The sequence below is a fragment of the Pipistrellus kuhlii genome, unplaced genomic scaffold (genome assembly GCF_014108245.1).
Source record: "Pipistrellus kuhlii isolate mPipKuh1 unplaced genomic scaffold, mPipKuh1.p scaffold_m20_p_12, whole genome shotgun sequence".
Classification (NCBI taxonomy): Eukaryota; Metazoa; Chordata; class Mammalia; order Chiroptera; family Vespertilionidae; genus Pipistrellus; species Pipistrellus kuhlii.
The window spans coordinates 2398729-2418353 of NW_023425427.1; the positions used below are offsets into that span (position 1 = coordinate 2398729).

At 40.9% G+C, this 19625-nt stretch overlaps 1 protein-coding gene across 1 annotated transcript; it reads left to right on the plus strand.

Moving 5' to 3' along the window:
• Positions 1–6811: 6811 nt before the first annotated feature.
• TLR4 (toll like receptor 4) lies at positions 6812–18066 on the plus strand. The gene is made up of 3 exons (XM_036432823.2): positions 6812–7165; positions 11080–11246; positions 14978–18066. The coding sequence occupies exons 1-3, from the start codon at positions 7076–7078 to the stop codon at positions 17238–17240; spliced, it is 2520 nt and encodes an 839-aa protein (XP_036288716.1). The 5' UTR covers positions 6812–7075; the 3' UTR covers positions 17241–18066.
• The last annotated feature ends 1559 nt before the right edge of the window (positions 18067–19625 follow it).

Genomic DNA, 19625 nt, shown 5'->3' on the forward strand with positions numbered 1-19625 from the left:
AAACAGCCAGTTGACAAATAATATTTAAACAAATTTAAATATTTAAATAATATTTAAACATATTCATGTCCGTACACTTTTCATTCCAAAGCTATGTGCCCTGGCTTACTATGTGCTGTTCACAGTGACGGGTTATAATGTGATCTGCAAGCAAGCCCAGGACTGCCTCGGATAATAGCTCAAGGTATTGTGTCATAGGTTGTCTTCTATTAAAAAGGGCAGATGCTCTTTTTCAATTTCTTTTTCCTCCTCTTCAAGAGAAGTTACAAAGAATAGGAGAAAGCTGACTGACCAACAACCAAGGGAAAGGCTGATTATATATCTTGTAGTCATTCTTTGTTATTCAATTTGTATTTCTTGAGCACTGATTTATACCAATTACTAGCTAGGCATTTAGGCTACAGCTATGAATGTGACAGACACAATCTGTCCTCTCTTGGATCTTATTAGCCTGTATAGGAAATTATCAGTTGCTATTATCATCCAAACTTATCATCACAGTCATTGATGTGAACTTAACATGCATTGAACTCCTGCTAGGTATTGGCCATTGTGATAGGCAGGAGGATATAGAGATAAACCAGATTTGACTGCTGTCTTCAAGGAGCTAAAAGCTGAGTGGGAGAGGCAGACAATCCCTCTTGGGCATGGCAGGTGGCTGCTGTGTGAGCACTCAGGAGTGATACCTGCCTAAGAAAATATTTCAATGGCCTACAATGCTGTGATCCAGATGGCCACCTGTGCCTCCCTACAGTGGCTTCCTAATAATTCCCATTTTATATGTAAGGAAACTCAGTAATGTTGAAAATAAGTCACATAAGGAAATGATGCTGCCAGAAAGTTAAGGAGGATAATTCAATGTTTTAAATATAACTCTCTCTACATTACAGCATGCCTTTTCAGGGTCTGAAAAAATAAGCAGAGACTCCATGGGAAACTGGGGAAGTAGGAAGATAGAATAGAGACAAGAGTCTCTTGGCCATAATGAACCAAGAGATTCTTGGCCTCAGGTTCATAACTAAAAGAGACAAAGGGAATTTTTCTACTCCAGGAAGAGGATGGTATTTTCTGCAAAAAAAAATTAAGTTGGGGTGTAGTTGCTCCTAGGTACTATTAGGAGGTACAAAATCATAGAGAAGCCACAGAATAATCACTTATATGTTAGAGTTACATTATTACTCAATCTAGAAAGGTGACAAAGACTACAGAATACCAGCTACATAGTGAAAACAAATTCAGATATATTGTTCACTGATTCACTCATCAACTATTTACTGAGTGCCTACCCATGCACTCAAGACATGTGAACACTGAAGGAACCTAGTAGCCTTTATTGAGTTTAAATTCTACTGGTAAGGATAGACAATAAAAATGTGGTTAATTCAACATAATTTTGAAATAACCCAGGGAACATCACATACAATTCAAGCTGGAAATGAGTAAGGCATTACTTAGACGGTTCGCCTTGATAGTCCCTGGGGATGGGGGTGGGGGGTGCACTCACTTGCCCCTGGTACTAGGGCTATTAGAGCAAAAAATATTTAGAGATACTTCACAGGAGGACCCAGACCTAGAGACAGGAAATCTGGGCATCTGGACAAGGAGAATACCCTTTACGCCTCTGTTTATGAGCAGGAGTTCTGGATTATAGACCATAGAAACATTGGTTCATGGTACATTAGTGGATACAACTGGAAATGTGGACAAAAGAGACTCCCACAGTTGAAAAACAGTTAGGAAAGATTCTATTTCTCTTTATAGAAGCAAAATACACATTAGTCTAGTATGTGTTTTACAGTGTCCTTAGGAAACAAACCTATTTATTCTTTGTTTAATCATTTGTGTCCTTTATTTACTGAATGGATCCTATGTCTCTTCTTCCTCTTAGTGACAAACTGTTCTTCATTGAATCTAAGACACCACCATTGATTGTAAGAAGTAATATTACTTAATTTGCTACTATTAAAAAAAAAAAAAAAAACTTTGCCGATGATCATTTCAATATATTGTCCTCTATGAGACACATGCTGATTTGAGTCATGTTAACATGTGCAAAGAAAAGTGAAACAGAACTGGTGGACAGAATCAGATTTTGTTCTTAGAGATGCCAAATGAAGGGGGACTCTGTTCTCTGAGCAGCCTATGTTGGGTTTGCTCACTTATTATTTCTTTCAATCACCATGAAATGGGTATTATAGATGCTAAGTTTGTGGCACAGAAAATCCACTCATAAACAATCTATCTTTCCTTTCATGTGATTAGTGCTGTAAAGTGACTCTGTGTGTGTGTGTGTGTGTGTGTGTGTGTGCACATATGTGTGTGCGAGAGAGAGAGAGAGAGAGAGAGAGAGAGAAAGAGAGAGAGAGAGAGAGAGAGAGTGAGTTTTGAGGTTTTGGCTGGGGGTAAAAGGATAGAGATAGCCCCTGTTACTGGGTGTGGTCTTGGGACTAGTTCTGAACAATGGAATGAGCAGAAATGATGCATGTCACTCCTGGACTAAGGTAGTGAGTATCCATGCACTTTCCCACACTCTTCTCACATTCTGCAGCAGACATGGAGGCTGCATGTTGAATATGGCAGCAGAATGAAATAAAAGGAGCCTGGACTCATGAATCATTCTTGGAGTACCTCCAACCAGGAAGATCCTCACTGAGAATTTCATGAGCAAGAAATAAAATTTTATCATGTTAAGTTACTAAAGTTTGGAGGTTGATCCAGCAATTAGCCTAATCTAACACAGGTCAGCTTTTTTCTTTCACTATTTATTACTGAGTGTGCAGTACCTGCCAAATGCCATTGAATACTTCTTCCACAAAACTGTGAGTCAATGATGACTGGTCCTGAGTTAACCTTGCTCTGCATGAAGCGGGTAGAAAACCATGTCACGTCCCATGTCACTCTGGTGCCCAAAGTGTACTAATTACTGTACTGCACTGGAACTTATGGGTCCAGGCTGTAGCCAATCATTAGTCTCTGGCTTCCTTTAGCAGCGGAGTGGTGGGTCCTTCAACAAATCAAATAAGATCTTATAGCCCGTGTATTTACGTTTCTCTTTTGTATTTGATACATACCTACCTTCTGGAAGAGGCACCCAGAACTGAAATATCTTTTATTAAAGTCAGTAAACAACAGTGTGTTATTCCCATGAAAAGGACACGTCTTTATAAGGCATGATCATACATCTTCTAGTCACAGATAGGAGAATTTTTTAGGAAGACTTTTATAGACCCCATGTATGAATACCTCATGAAACACAGTCTAGGAGATTATCTCAAACCCTTTCTCTTTGGCCTCATCTTGACTGTCAAAGGTTTTCTTTCCAATGACAACAAGAAAGAGGATTTGCACTATTACACACATTTGTATACTCTATTTACTTAAGTGCTCTTCCTACTAATGGGGTTTTGGTATGTCTGGCCTGAAATAAGACACCTTTATTCTTTTTATAAAGTGATTTGTGTGTGTGAAAAGGCAAGAAGCTTGAGGTATGGACAATACCCAGCTTCAGAATATTATTATTATTATGGCATGAAGTAATTCAATTTGCATTTTAGAAAGACTGCTTCACTTTCAGGATAAAGGATGGTTGAGTTGAGACACTGGAATAGGAGGTCTAGTCCCCAATCAACCCATAAACAGTATTGCATTAATCTAGGACAAGGAATGTATGAATAATATAAATGAAAATAGACATTTTAGAATTATTCTATATAATAAAACCCTAAAATGAAAATTGACCAAAAGGTGAATGACCAGCAGAACGACTGGTCGCTATGATGCACAATGATCACTAGGGGGCAGACACTCAATGCAGGAGCTGCCCCCTGGTGGTCAGTGTGCTCCCACAGGGGGAGCACTGCTCAGCCAAAAACTGGGGTCACAGCTGGTGAGCGCAGTGGTGGTGGTGGGAACCTCTCCTGCCTCCATTGCAAGCGGGAGGTAAGGAGTGAGGGGTCCTAGACTGTGAGAGCCCCAGACTGCAAGAGGGATGGCTGACTGCCAGCTTAGACCTGATCTCGCTTTCCCCCAAGGAGTCCCAGACTGCAAGAGGGCACAGCAATTAACCTAATCTAACACAGGTCAGATTAGATTGGACTGAGAGCCTCTCCCCTTCCCAGTGCATGAATTTCATGCACCAGGCCTCTAGTTTCATAGATAAAATATCTAGGATTCAGTAGAATATTTTATTTTAAAATGTAGGTTTTATTGTTTATGTGTGATGAGACCCATAGATCAAGAGAAAGTGACCATTGATAGTTTGTTACTCACAGTTTCCAAGAGGAGAGAGGCACACCACACCACACAGGGAAGCACCAGGGATCCTCAGGAAGCAGAAGAAGAGAAGGTGAGGCATGGGCAGGAGCCTTTGTTGCACTTTCTGTGGGAAAGGCAAGGAAAGGCAAGGTAAGCAGGCTTAACATGGGCTGCATATAATAATTTCAGCAGGCTCTGGGCCATTTGGGGCTTTCTCTCTTTGTGTGTACCTCACTCTGTGATAAGGGCAGAGAAATATTGCCTCCTAGAGCAGCGTTTTTCAACCGCTGTTCCGCGGCACACTAGTGTGCCGCGAGATGTTGCCTGGTGTGCCGTAGGTGCAGACAAGACAAGAATTTTATAATTTTTCACTATTTTGTTTACTTAATATTTCATAATAAAGTAATTATAAAATACTTTCTTTGTGTTTATTTGATTCCTATTCAAGAGAATTACTTTATATATAGTCAATATAGGCACAGAGTTAAATTTTTTAACATTTTCTAATGGTGGTGTGCCTCGTGATTTTTTTCATGAAACAAGTGTGCCTTTGCCCAAAAAAGGTTGAAAAACACTGTCCTAGAATATTGAGTCAGATAGAGAGAAGGTTTAGCAATGAGCCTTGGATGGGTTAGTTTGCATAGAAAAGGTGCACTCCAAGGCAAATCATTGGCTATCTCTAGGAATTGGCCATCCCTGGGCAGGGCAGTGTATCCTCAACAGGATGCCCGTGCCATAACATCAAGAACACAGGAAGTAAGATATAGTCAATATACATTTGATGAGAGAAAAGAGAGAGCCAAGGAAATTTCCACCTTGGGGAAGTATGTGGGAGCAACATGCTTTTAACTTTCCAGAGAACTAAACTTTATTGAGCAGGTACTCTGTGCCAGGCACTGCTCTGAGACCTTAATGTACGTAGTCTCAATCCGCAAAGCAAAGATTGGACATGGGAACTCTTTTCAGCTTAATTTTACAGCTCTGTTGAAGAATTCTATAAGAACATGTGCCCAATCATTCCCCTATGGTATGCTTCCTCACAACTTGATTTCATATATGTTGGATTAGGGTGCCTGGAGGATATCCTGACAGAATTAGCTAGGGCACAATGCCAGTAACATCTCCATTTTATACTATGTTCTTATATTGAACAGAAACCTATATTGAACTTGCAGCATCCCACACACATCCTAAATGCCTCACAAATACCTGCTTATTTACACCCATGACAACTCTTTGAGGTACATATTTATTTCCATTTTATTCAGATTGTTAATCATCACTACATGTAACAATTAATGGAATATACAGATAAACCATGCCCTAGAGTAGACATTTTATGTAAATTAACTTAATTCAATTGTGTAAGACAAATGTGATTATCTCCGTTTTAAAGACTAAAAATCTGCTGGAACTAGTTTGGCTCAGTGGAAAGAGCATCTGCCTGCAGACTGAGAGGTCCCGAGTTCGATTCTTGTCAAGGGCATGCGCCTTGGTTGCTGGCACATCCCCAGTATGGGGTGTGCAAGAGACAGCTGATTAATGTTTCTCTCTCATTGATGTTTCTAATTATCCCTCTTTCTCCCTTCCTCTCTGTAAAAAAATCAATAAAATCAAAAAAATCAATAAAATCAAAAAAATCAATAAAATCAATTAAAAAATAATAATAAAAATAAAGACTAAAAATCTAAGGCTTAGTGGCTTATATCATTTGACTGCTGTCAATAGCTTTCATTCTATGCATTTCATAAATCACAGCTTCTGTTGTGATTAAAACTTATTATTCCATTTTTGGACCAGAAATGAAGGAAGGCTCAGTAGTTTAAATGAATGACGTGGCCAATGACCTAAAACCATAAATCATCCTGGATTTGAATTTCTGTGTATTTGAGTCTCACTCTAATTTTTCCTACTATTCCTTGTCCCAGTAAGTTTCAAACTATGCTTCACTGGAGCTTTATTTTCAATGGATGTCATAAATACGAGTTTCTTCCCAAAATTTTGCAAGGCTGGATGGAGCAATGGGTTGAACTGTGCCCCACCCCCTTTATATGTTGAAGGCCTAACCCCACACCTCAACTGAGACGATAGGGTCTTTTAAAAAATAATCAAGATACAATTAGGTCATATGAGTGGGCCTTCATCCAATGCGACTGGTGCCCTTGTACAATACAAAGCAGAAATTAGGACACAGACACACACAGAAGGAAGACCATGAGAAGACACGGGGAGAGGATAGCCACCTCCAAGCCTAGCAGAGAGCCTGAAAAGGAATCCACCTGCTGACCCCTTGATCTCGGACTTCTGGCTGCCAGGACTCCGTGGAATAAAACAAACTTCTATTGTTTAAAACACCCAGTTTGTGAGGATTTGTATGGCAGCCCTAGGAAACTGACACAGTGAGTTTCTACCACTAAATCATTGCAGGAAGGCCGCAGCCCTACACAGTTATGCGGACTGTTTGATGAGTGGGATTGTTTTTCTAAATTCACCAAAGCTGACGTCAGATGACTGACTGGGAGAGCGGCCAGCTTCCTCTTGCTGTTGCTCCAGCCACTGGTTTGCAGGAGTTTTTCTTCTTTTTCTAACTTCCTCTCCTGAGACAGGGGTGATAAATATTAGAGAAACAAAAGTCCAGAATGCTACGGTTGCCACTCTCACTTCCTCTTGCTCCTCACCCAGCGCTGCTTTGAATACAGTAATTGTCGTGGGGCACGCACAAGGTAGAAAAGACAGCAGTGCCCGGGAGACTGCTGGGCAGTCGGTTAATGCACGTCATGCAGCGGCAGGGCCATTTCTGGTGGCAGACAATGCCGGGATAATGCGGCTCACCCGCCTGGTTGGGGCGCTGCTCCCAGCCATGGCCTTCCTCTCCTGCCTGAGACCCGAGAGCTGGGACCCTTGCGTGCAGGTATGTGTTCGGGGTCCATTCATCTCCTAGGCGGGGCTTTGTCTTGCTTTTTCAGAAAAGATCAGAACTTCCCACTGTGGGCCCTGGTTAGTTTCATTTCCAAAAAGGAATCGAATTACCTTAAAGCCATGAGAAGCCACAGGGACCAGATAATTCACGTTAAAAGGCACTAACAGGCAGCTCAGGAGATCATGTCCTATTTAGGACTGTAGTTCAGGCAGACCTGCTGAAAACCACTCTTCTTAGGCTTCTGGGCTGTGTGACCTTGAAGGAGTTATTAAGCCTCTCTGAGATGCTTCTCACATCTGTAACAGGGTCGGTCGTATCATCTCCTTCAATGGGTAGCTGTAAGAAAGCTGCCTGCAGTCATTTCTTTCTGCTGGTGATCTGGGCACCGAGCTTCCAGCAGTTACTGCCCCTTTCAGTCTCTAGAACATTTTTGTTTATTTTTGTCTCTTAACAAGAAGAAACTTTCTATGTGGACTTCAGACTTCTGAATCTAGGCATAGTTCTATCCAAAGGATAAAAAGCAAAAACAATTTTAATAAAAATAAAAAAGGGGAAAGACTGAAAAATAGAAAACGAGAGAGGTAAAGAGAGGAAGGAAAAAGGAGAGAGAAAGATATAAAATGTCAGCCAATGCAATGGTTTCTTTCTCTGTGAAACACGAGCCAGCTGGTCAGAGTCCTTTGTTTCCCTAGTTCCCTGCCCAGCGCCCCACACCATGTCCTCCTCTCTGACTCTCTTGCTGTTAGGTTGCTGGGAAAAGACCATCCAACCAGGGCGGTCACCCCTGGATAAGACTGCAGCCATACCTGACTCCTCCTTCCCTCATGCCTCATATTCTCTGTCTCCAGAGCCTGCCCAATCCCTCTCTGCCACGCCCTGGGCAGGTCTTCAGGCCTCTGGCCTTCACTCTTAGATAATGACTAGTCTCCTGACTCCATAGCCCCTTCCTTTAATGTACTCTGCATATTTTTTTGTTTGTTGTTTATTTGTAGTTGTTTTTTCTTGAGGCCTGGTTCTAGCAAATTACCCTCTTTAAAAACATAGTAATTCTCCATTGCTATCGGTACTGGTTCCTAGCACAGGGCCTGGGCACTGACTGCCCCCCTAGCTAGAACGCTTTCTGCCTAGATCAGTGCTGTCCAGGGGTAACATCATGTGGGTCATAGGATATGATTTAAGTTTAAATCATTCATTAAAATAACTGAATTTAAGACATAGTTTTCTAAACCCAATATATTCAAAAGTTATTTCAAAATATAATTTACACACCACTATTAATAAAGTATTTTACATTCATTCTTTGGTACTAAGTCTTTAATATATCTTTTACATTCACCATACATCTCAATCTTCTTTTTCTTCTTTTATTTATTTATATATTTATTTTTGCCCCTGAGGAAGAGGGAGAAAGAGATAGAAACATCAATGATAAGAGAGAATCATTGAGAATCACTGGTTGGTGATTGAGCCCGCAACCCAGGCATGTGTCCTGACAGCAATCAAACCTTGATCCCTTGGTTCACAGGTCAATGTGCAACCACTGAGCCATGCCAGCCAGGCAGACTATTCACATTTTTCATGTTCAATAGCCTTGGGTGACGAGTGGCTGCCATCTTGGACAGTGTAGGCCTAGATATTTGCATGGCTTAATCCCTCACTTCATTCAGATCTCTGCTTAAGTATCACCTCCTCTAGGTAGTCTTCCTTGATCACCTCATGTACAGCTGCTAGCACCATATTTTTCCCTACTATTTTATGCTGCTTTATTTTATACAGGACGCCATTAAATAATATATAACATATATATTAGTTTATTTGTACATTTTCTTTCCATTTGAGATAGAATCTTTAAGAGGGCATGGCCATTGTGGGTTTTATTTATCACTATTTCTCAGTTTCTGGCACACCATAGTTGTACAACTTCAATGTGTCAAATGATTTAAAAGGATTTCCGTAAGATAAAGTATAAGCACTTCCTTATTGGACCTGGCTTCCTCTTGGGCTCCGATTTCACATGCCAGCTGTTTTATCCCTTCACATGCCAGCTGATAAGAATGAATTTTTCACTCTCATTACTCTCTGCTCCCTCCTCCCCCTTTTCCATGTATCCAAATCTTGTTCATCCTTCAAGACCCACCTTGAAATCTTCTCTTTCTACTACCGTGTTTCCCCGAAAATAAGACATTCTCCGAAAATAAAACCTAGCGCATGGAAAAATAAGACATTTCCTGAAAATAAGATCTAGGGCATCTTGGGGAGCAAAAATTAATATAAGACACTGTCTTATTTTCGGGAAAACAGGGTATCCTTTGATGCAGAATTGATCTCTATCATTTCTGAACCAGAGGAAATATTTTCCAAGCCTGGTCTAATAGCCCTTTTCAATATATATTTTCCCCTCTCATTTTCTCAATCCCTAATCCCCCAACCCCCATCTTCCTTCCTCACACCACCAAGAGCTGTCAGCCTGCTGTCTATGAGTCTGTTTCTATTTCCCTTGTGAGTTCCATTTGTTCATTAGATTCCACCTCTGAGTGAAAGCATATGGTACTTATCTTTCTCTGACTGGCTTATTTCACTGTTTTAACACTTCCTCTAGATTGTGAGCTCATTGAAATCTGAAGCCACATCACATTGGTCTTTGTACTGCCCAGAACACTAAACAGAAAATGCCTATAACTGGGATTTAAACAAACCTCCATTCAATCAATAATTCCCATATTGAAATATTTATTAAGCATTGACTATTTTCTAGGCACCATTCTGAGTGCGAGAGACATAGCAGAGAGCAAGACCATCAGACCTTACAACCTAGTCAGGGAGACGAACAATACAAATGGAACAGTTCCACTGGCAACATGACGTTAGATGGTCTTACGTCCTGGGTGACAGGATAAAAGGTGGTGAGAGAAGAATGCCTGGCACCATCCTCTATTAGACAGTGTGGCCTGTGAGGCTTCTGTTAAAGGCAGCATTTAAGCAGACTTTGCATTAAGTGAGGACCTGCACCTATGGCCTGGCCTGTAAGACTTTGTGCATATTCTTTCACATCTAGAAATTCTTCCTTAAAAAGTTTAGTTGCATATTAAAGTATATAACGTAAGCAATATACTGGTATATAGCAATTAATTAATAACAACTAATGATAGTAAAAGCCAACATTTATTGATCATGTCTTTAAATGCCTTATCTTCTGTAATCCCTTTAAAGGTTCTTATGGGTATTAAACAACAGAAATCCACAATTAGCTGACTTAAGCAAGACATGCTTTTAGAGAAATCAGAGAATCAAATGGGTTTTTGGAGAACAAGGATTACAGAAAATTTGGGAAAGTATAATAGAAGCTGACACAGAAATCAAGTCAGCATAAAGCACTGGATGGTACTGACCAGGTTCCACCACAGGGATCTAGGCACTCCAACTATTTCCCCCCATTTCTCTATCACCTGCTCAGAGGTCAATAAGCCAACAGAGAGAAGCAATTGGGCTATGAGTAAGGAAAATCTGAACACCTTGACTGTCCATCTCCTAGGCTTTATACAATGGAGACATTATTTGGAAAACAAAGTCTCCTAAATCACATGGAAGAGCCTAGGTGAAGCCCTAGGTTTGTGTATTCCAGAGCCTCAGCTCTTCACCATTCTACTATTGGTTCTTGCTAAATGCTGCCGTTATTTTATCAGAGGTTAGAATAGTAGGTACATTGTAGGTGCTATTCCCTTCTTAATCCAGAGTAAGATGTCTTGTAAGTGTGAAGTGAGTAGGTAAATGGATTGGTGGATGGATGGATGGGTGGATGGATGCAGGTTGTCCTAGAGACCTCACCAACTCTGGCCAAGGAGAAGGGAAATGTGTGTTGAGGTACATGGCATTAAGACACTGCATCTAATGTATGATCATTGCAGGTGGTTCCTAACGTTACTTACCAGTGCATGGAGCTGAATCTCTCCAAAATCCCTGATAACATCCCTACAACAACCAAGAACCTGGACCTGAGCTTTAACCCCCTGAGTCATTTAGGCAGCCACAGCTTCTCCAACTTCTCAGAACTGCAGGTGCTGGATTTATCCAGGTAATGACAAGCTTTTAGACACAGCACCAGGTAAAATGTTCATTGTTTTATCCTTTCAGTCACTTATTCATCCATCTGATAGATGTCTTACTTGCTGTATAACTTTGGACAATTCATCTGCTTTCTCTAGTTCTCCATTTTACATACAAAATATGTGAAATCAGTAGCTAGACAAGAGATCGTTTCTAAGGATAATCCTATCTTTGAACTTCTTTTTAAGTCAGAAGAGAAATGGTCTCAAACTTTTTTATCAGCAGATGACTACTTGCTATATGTACATTCTGTTAGGAATCAAAAGTATGTTGAGATACAGCATTCAATCTCAGCTACCAAAGAGGGCAATCTACTTGAAAGAGTTAACGTGTTGAAATCATGAGCATGGTACTGGGCACATAATAAACATTTAGCAAATACTACTGATTTGGATTTTGGATTTTGAACCTGAGATAAAAATAAAAATAAGTCAGTGATAAGCTATGTGCAAAATAGAAGCTACACACTGCATTTTCCAGATGAGGGGTGTTCTCTTCAGTGGGTAGTCAAGATAAACTTTATGAGCTGATTGGATTAAAAGTGAAGTAGAGAATAGAGAATTAGGAATATACAAGGAACCCAAGAAGAGAGATGGCAAGATCTAAGGGAAACATCTACTGTGGGTGAGAACACTAAGATTTCCCTTTCTGATGCAGGAAATATATCATTCATTATGATAGGTTAAGTTATTATCATTATTTGGGAAGGGGAAACTGAACCTTAAAATTGGTTAGGTTAAAATTGGTTAAACACAGTCTGTGTGTCTCAGTGGTTGAGCATCAGAAGGTCACAGTTTGTTTCCCAGCCAGGGCATATTCCCCTATTGGGGGCTCAATCCCCAGTGGAGTGGGGGGGGGGGGGGGGGGGGGGGAGAGACACATGCAGATGGCAATCTATCCATGATTCTCTCTCATCATTGATGTTTCTCTCTCTCTCTCTCTCTCTCTCTCTCTCTCTCTCTCTCTCTCTCTCTCTCTCTCTCTCTCCTCCTCCTCCTCCTCCTCCTCCTCCTCCTCCTCCTCCTCCTCTTCCTCTCTGAAATCAATAAAAATATATTCTTATTGGTTAGGAGTCTTATTAAAAATAGTAAACTATATTTAGCTAGAGGGCTCAATAACGAACCATAGTTTCTATAACAGTTTGTGAAAATAGAGAAACACTGCATATATGTGGGGTTTTTTTATTATGGATAGTCCTGATAAAGACTACACTTCTAGACTGAAATATACTTCTACAGTAGGTGTTTCTGTAAAGAGTGAGCATCTGATGTTTCACACTCTAACTCAGAGTATAAAAAAGAAGAGTGGGCATGTTAAAGGCAGTGGTGTATTTTATAGAGCCCGTAGGCTCAGGTTCTCCACCAACATGTACAGCCACGTGGCCTGAGGCAGGTCACTTCATCTCCCTGAATCTCCGGTTCCACATCTGTGAAGCAGAAATGATGAAACTTACCCCATAGGGTTAAATGTGATAATGAATGCTGACATGCTATACATACTTAAAATCTTAATAAAGGAAACTGGATAAGTATAAAGTATTATTATTATAGCATTTCATTTTTTTCTAAATTTAAGTTTTCTCACTAGGAATCTTGTCAAGAGCTATATGGAAGTAGACAGACCAACTCTCCCTCTTTTTAAAATAAGCAGTAGTTTATTATCAAACAATGTCCCTTATAATTTATCTTGGATCCATCACCTACCACAGGGACTTTTCTCAGAGACCTTAATATGTGCTCAGAAAGAGGCAGCTTCCTCTCTGGTTAGCCAGTAGGAGGACAAGGATACACAATGGTATAACAGACAGTCTATGCTTATTCATATTGCTTTACAATGTTTACATACAGTAACTCAACTAGTCCTCTAGGATGCTTTGTGATGGGCCAGGAAGGCACTTTTTTTCTATAGAAACTTATTGATACATTTTTTTTTCTTTTTATAGACAAGGAAACTGAGGCAGGGAGAATTTAAGTGACTTATCTATGTTCACATACCTTGCTTGCAAGAAGACTAGAGATTCAAGTTCACATCTCCCACTTCCAAGTTCAATGTTTACTTCATCTTAGTACTCAATTTTTCTGAAGTAATAAGCATCCTTTGATGAGACAGAGACATAGCAAGACTCTTCTAGTTTTGCCTGATGCAGGAATTATATATACATAAGGTTACAGATTATAAAATCATAGAGCTAAAAGTAACAAGAAAGAATTGTGTTTAGATACCACATTTAGAAACGTGGTAACTTAGGCCCCTGAGGAGGAAAGAAGTTCCTGAGATCACACTGTAGAAAAGGACAAGCAGAGATGCCATAACCCAATTGTCTTGGCCTCATCTTCCACTGTCCTTTCTACTGCACCCGCTACCTTCTATCCAGTTACCAATCAATAACAGAAGCCTGGACTGAAATGCCTGTATTGCCCAGGAACCTCCTGAAGGAGATAGGGCAAGTGGAAACATTGCCAATGTGATTCAGGTTGGACTAGGAAAGGAGTCATTTACAAACTGTAACTGGAAGGCACTTGCCATGCTAGCAAGAGTTGACCATTAGCTCACTGTTGGCTGGCTGGATAAAAACCTTGTCTCACGAATATCTCTCAGAACATTGTTCAGCATGGCTTCCATTTCACTTGGGGTATAATTCAAAGTCTTTTTTGTGGTATGAAAGCCTAGGGCTTTAGTTTAACTTCCGTTCTCCACAATCCCTTCCACACCCCTCCACTTCCTTCTCTGACTCTGGACAAAGAAGTTGGTTCTCACAGTTCTGCTATGTATGATGTCTGCCACCTAACTCAAGTGTTTTGTACCCACTGTTGTGCTCACTTCCTTTTCTTGTTCATCCCTATTCATCTTTCACGTTTCAACTTAAATGTTCTCAGAGAAGCCTGCTTTCACCCCCATTTTCTCTGTTCCCTGGGTACAAACTCTCCTAGTAGATTTGTCTTCAATAAAACTCACCCTTATCACTAACATTTACCTGTGATAATTATAACTTTTCATCAACATTAAGGGTACCTACAACACTTAAGCATAATTTCTTATATTTTTGAAATTGACATTGACCAGTCATTTATCCTGCCCAACAACTAATTGGACTGTTTGTACCAATCAGATGTATGGTCATGATTATCTGCAGCAGGAAATGGCTAACATTGATCCCCAACTATTACATACTCTGTCAGCCATACCTTCTGTATATGACCCAATTATTAATCTTTAACTGATTTTGTTCTGATGGATGTATTGTCTCTGCTTAGCATGTGTGACAAAAGAGTTTGTTGCCCTGGCTGCAGTGGCGTGGTTGAGTGCCATCTCATGCACCAAAAGGTCGCAGGTTAGATTCCTGGTCAGGGCACATACATGCCTGATTGTGGGTTCCATCCCCAGTCAGGGTCAAGTTGGGTGCAGGAGGCAGATGATCCATGGTTCTCTCTCATTGATGTTTCTATCTTTCTCTCCCTCTTCCCTCATCTCTCTCTAAAATCAATAAAAATGTATTTATAGTAAAAGAGTTTGTCATTGTGGCATATAATACCCAAGTTGTGAGGCTTCCCATGGGTCCCTGCCATCATCAGCTTTGGCATCTCTGCTTCACAATTTTATGGCATGTCAAAGCTGTGGGAAGAAATAGATGATGCTGTTTTTCCATTGTGGGCTCCCTATTCATCAGAAACATATAATCTGTATCTGTTTTTGCTGTAGGTGTGAAATTCAGAAGATTGAAGATGATGCATATCAAGGCTTAAAACATCTCTCCATCTTGATATTGACAGGAAACCCTATCCAAAGTTTAGCCCCAGGAGCCTTTTCTGGACTATCAAGTTTACAGACACTGGTGGCTGTGGAGACAAACCTAGCATCTCTAGAGGACTTCCCCATCAGACATCTGAAATCCTTGAAAGAGCTTAATGTGGCTCACAATCTAATCAATTCCTTCAAGTTACCCGACTATTTTTCTAACCTGCCTAACCTGGAGAAATTGGACCTTTCCAATAATAAGATTAGAAATATTTACCATGAAGACTTGCAGGTTTTACATCAAATGCCCTCATTCAAACTCTCTTTAGACCTGTCCCTTAACCCTTTAGACTTTATCCAACCAGGTGCCTTTGAAAAAATTAAGCTCCATGAACTGACTTTGAGAAGTAATTTTGATAGTACAGAGGTTATGAGAACATGTATTCAAGGTCTGGCAGGTTTAAAGATCAATCGGCTGATTCTGGGAGAATTTAAAAATGAAAGGAACTTAGTAGTCTTGGACAAATATGCCCTGGAGGAACTGTGCAACTTGACCATTGATGAATTCCGGATAGCACACTTCCAAGACTTTCCAAAGGATTACCGTGGCTTTTTAAATTGTCTGGCAGATGCTTCTGCAGTATCTCTGATGAGTCTGAATATAGGCAGGCTAGAAAGCCTTCCAACAGGTTTCAAATGGCAATACTTAAAATTGTCTAATTGTAAATTTGAAGATTTCCCTACATTGAAGCTTACCTTTCTCAAGCAATTTATTTTCACTGCCAACAAAGTTATTACCACTTTTACTAAACTTAATCTAAGAAACCTTGAGATTCTAGATCTCAGTAGAAATGGCTTGAGTTTCAAGACTTGCTGCTCTTACCGTGATTTTGGGACAACCCGACTGAAACACTTAGATCTGAGCTTCAATAGTATTATTACCATGACTTCAAACTTCGTGGGCTTAGAGCAACTAGAACATCTGGATTTCCAGCATTCCACTTTGAGACAGGCCAGTACTTTTTCAGTATTCCTCTCACTCAAAAACCTCCTTTACCTTGATATCTCTTACTCTGACATCAAGATTGTCTTCCAGGGTATCTTTGATGGCTTGATCAGCCTCCAAGTCTTGAAAATGGCTGGCAATTCCTTTCAGGATGCATTCCTTCCAAATATTTTCAGAGATCTGACTCAGTTGACTGTCCTGGACCTCTCTCAGTGTCAACTGGAACAGGTGTCCCCAGAGGCATTCGGCTCACTCCTTAGACTCCAGGTGCTAAATATGAGTCACAACCACCTCTTGTCCTTGGATATGCTTCCTTATAAAAATCTCTCTCTCTGGCTTCTAGACTACAGCTTTAACCGTATAGTGGCCGCCAACGGGCAGGAACTACATCATATTCCAAGCAATGTAACTTCGTTAAATCTGACCCAGAATGACTTTGCTTGTGTTTGTGAACACATGCGTTTCCTGCAGTGGGTCCAGGACCACAGGCGCATCTTGGTGGGAGCTGAACACATGATGTGTAAGACACCATTAGCTATGCAGGGTGTGCCTGTGCTCAGTTTTAGAAACACCACCTGTCAGATGAATCAAACTGTCATTAGTGTGTCAGTTCTATCAGTACTCATAGTATCTGTGGCTGCAGTCCTGGTCTACAAGTTCTATTTCCACCTGATGCTTCTGGCTGGCTGCAGAAAGTACGGCAAAGGGGACAGCACCTATGATGCCTTTGTCATCTACTCCAGCCACGATGAGGACTGGGTGAGGAATGAGTTGGTAAAGAACTTGGAGGAGGGGGTACCCCCCTTTCAGCTCTGCCTTCACTACAGAGACTTTATCCCTGGCGTGGCCATTGCTGCCAACATCATCCAGGAAGGTTTCCACAAGAGCAGGAAGGTCATTGTGGTGGTGTCCCAGCACTTCATCCAGAGCCGATGGTGCATCTTTGAGTACGAGATTGCCCAAACCTGGCAGTTCCTGAGCAGTCACGCGGGCATCATCTTCATTGTCCTGCAGAAGGTGGAGAAATCCCTGCTCCGGCAGCAGGTGGAGTTGTATCGCCTTCTCCGCAGGAACACTTACCTAGAGTGGGAGGACAATGCCCTGGGCCGGCACATCTTCTGGCGACGTCTGAGAAAAGCCTTGCTGGATGGTAAGCCGTGGAGTCCAGAAGGAACAGTGGATGCAGAAGGAAGTCAGGATGAAGCAATGCCCTCCATCTGATGAACAAATACTCCTCCGGTGCCTCTTGCCCAGGTGTACCCAATATTTGTTCAGTTGACAAGTATTAAATGCTGCAGCATAGCGGACATTGAGCCAAGGGAAGGTGCTTCAGTGGTACCCAGGACACACAGGACAGCTAATCTCATGGAGTTTACAGTGTGGAGGGAATAAATATTGTGCTAAAATATAGAACCTCAGGTGGATGTTTCAACCAACTCAGCCTGGGCATTGAGGACAGGGAAACTCCATTCAACTCTTAGACTATATAATTGAATTATAACTAAGAGTCTTGCCCTAGTAACATCAGAAAAGGACATAATTCTTCTCTTGAGCCTTTTGAGTGGAAAGCACCTCATATTTTATGTGTTTTCTGCCTTGAAACAAAGCAGTTGTGGTTGTTTTTACTACACTGGGCCTTTGCTCACGTTTCCCTTTTCTATTGAATACAATTTAAATTCTACATGATGACTCAGAAGGCTTCCCATTCAGATCCTCCTCCTCTTTAAGTAAGTTTCCTCAATAAGGTTAAAACTCTGCACCCATTTCCTAAGGACACCTGATGAATGCATCTTCACAAACATCCCAGTCATTCTTAAATAATAATCCCTGATGTATTTTTTATATAAATTCAGTTCTCATTTTACATGTCTTCTCTATAAACCTCAATTTTTCAATATGGCTGTAAGAGTCATGCTGGAAGTATCCATCTTTAACCACTATCTTTCAAGCAAATATGTCAAATGCACTCTGTCACTTTGTCATTTGATGTCATTCTAAATTGATTACCGACTAAGTTATGACTGTCATAAAGGAAGCATTAAAATAATTTGGTGAAAAGTGATGCTTATTGTAATGGGGGAGAGAAGTCTGACATTTTGGTCTCATAATGAGTAATTTGGGCTCCAGGAGGGGCAAAGGGTGGGATGGCTGCAGAAGGACAACTCTTCTGGATGATCCCAGAAACAGGTGGGCTAAAACAGCCAGGGGGACCACAGACAAGAGTTTCAGAAAAGGTTTCTTCTCTGTCAAATGAGTGTTTGATGAAACAATGAATCCCTCAAGGGATTGTGAAATGATTCAAGGTGGGGAACACACATTGCTTCTTCCTGTTGGGCATCACTCCATGACCACATTGACAAAAGAGTACATATTCTCACTGAGAAAGTATGTTCCTGGGGTTAATAAGGGTCACAGTAAGATGAGTTCTCAGGAAAGCACACACACCAAGATTCTCAGAATGGTGCATTTGAAGAAAGCAAAGAGGACATTTGGGAAATACAATAGTCAGAACTGGAACTATGGCCACACACAAGAATGTGCTTGTGACTATTTCAGAGTGTGTTTTGGTCTAAGCTTGATTGGAGCTGCCGAATATGCCTGGGTGTGTTTTTAGGTCTCAATGTGCTAGTGAAAGTGGATGTGTGTGTGTTTGTTCACATGCCTCTCCATCTCTGTGTATGAAGATCATGTGTCTGTGTGGTCATCTGGGCATGGTTGAGAGTGATTATATTGCAAGAGGGGGATGTGGGCATTTGGTATGGATTCCTATGGCTGTCTGAGCTTTGCACTCTTGTGTCTGTACCTGATGGCTTACATACAAGTGGCTTCATTAGATCCTGAGTAGCTTGAAGGTCTGGTTTTGTGTATGTCCTGGCTATATGGGAGTGTGCTCATGTACATATTTGAGTATGAGTTCTACATATATGTTTTAAGTTAAACAAATATATAAGACTCCAAGGAGGAAAATAAAAATACAACTAGAGTGGATCCTGCATGCTTATTTCCTTCACATTAGCCCCTTCTCTGAGATGGGGACTCTGAAAATGGAGGGTGAGGCAGACAAGAAAGGAAAGAAATGATATGACAGAGCAGAAGGGAAGAAAGAGGAAAGTCATGTCTAGGGGCTGGTTTTGGAATCCATTTAACATTTTTTATAGTGGAAAGAAATGAAAGGTGGAAGAAAGCTAAATGAATATAATTGGAAAGCCTTAAATTTGTATAATACTCTATAAATTGGAACATATTGACACAGTGACAACCACATTCGAATCTCTTATTATCCAGGTGAAGGAGCAGACTAAGAATTCCATTCCCATCATACTAATGTGAGACCCGAGGTTCACAGGAGTCACTTTATTGTCAGTAGGCACAGGTTAAACCAGTGGCTGGCCTACCCATGGGCTTCGGCCTTCTCTTTCCACTCTGCTGCCTGCTTCATGCTTAAGGCTGGTGAGGGAGAAGTGAAACTCTCTGTGCAGTTGACACTTCTCAAGGCTTTTTCACTGAAACCGTGAAATTAGGCAAATGCATATGCATTTATATGATATATACTGAATAATTTATTTATGACACATTTCTTTCCATGAAGGATGTGAGGGAGATTCA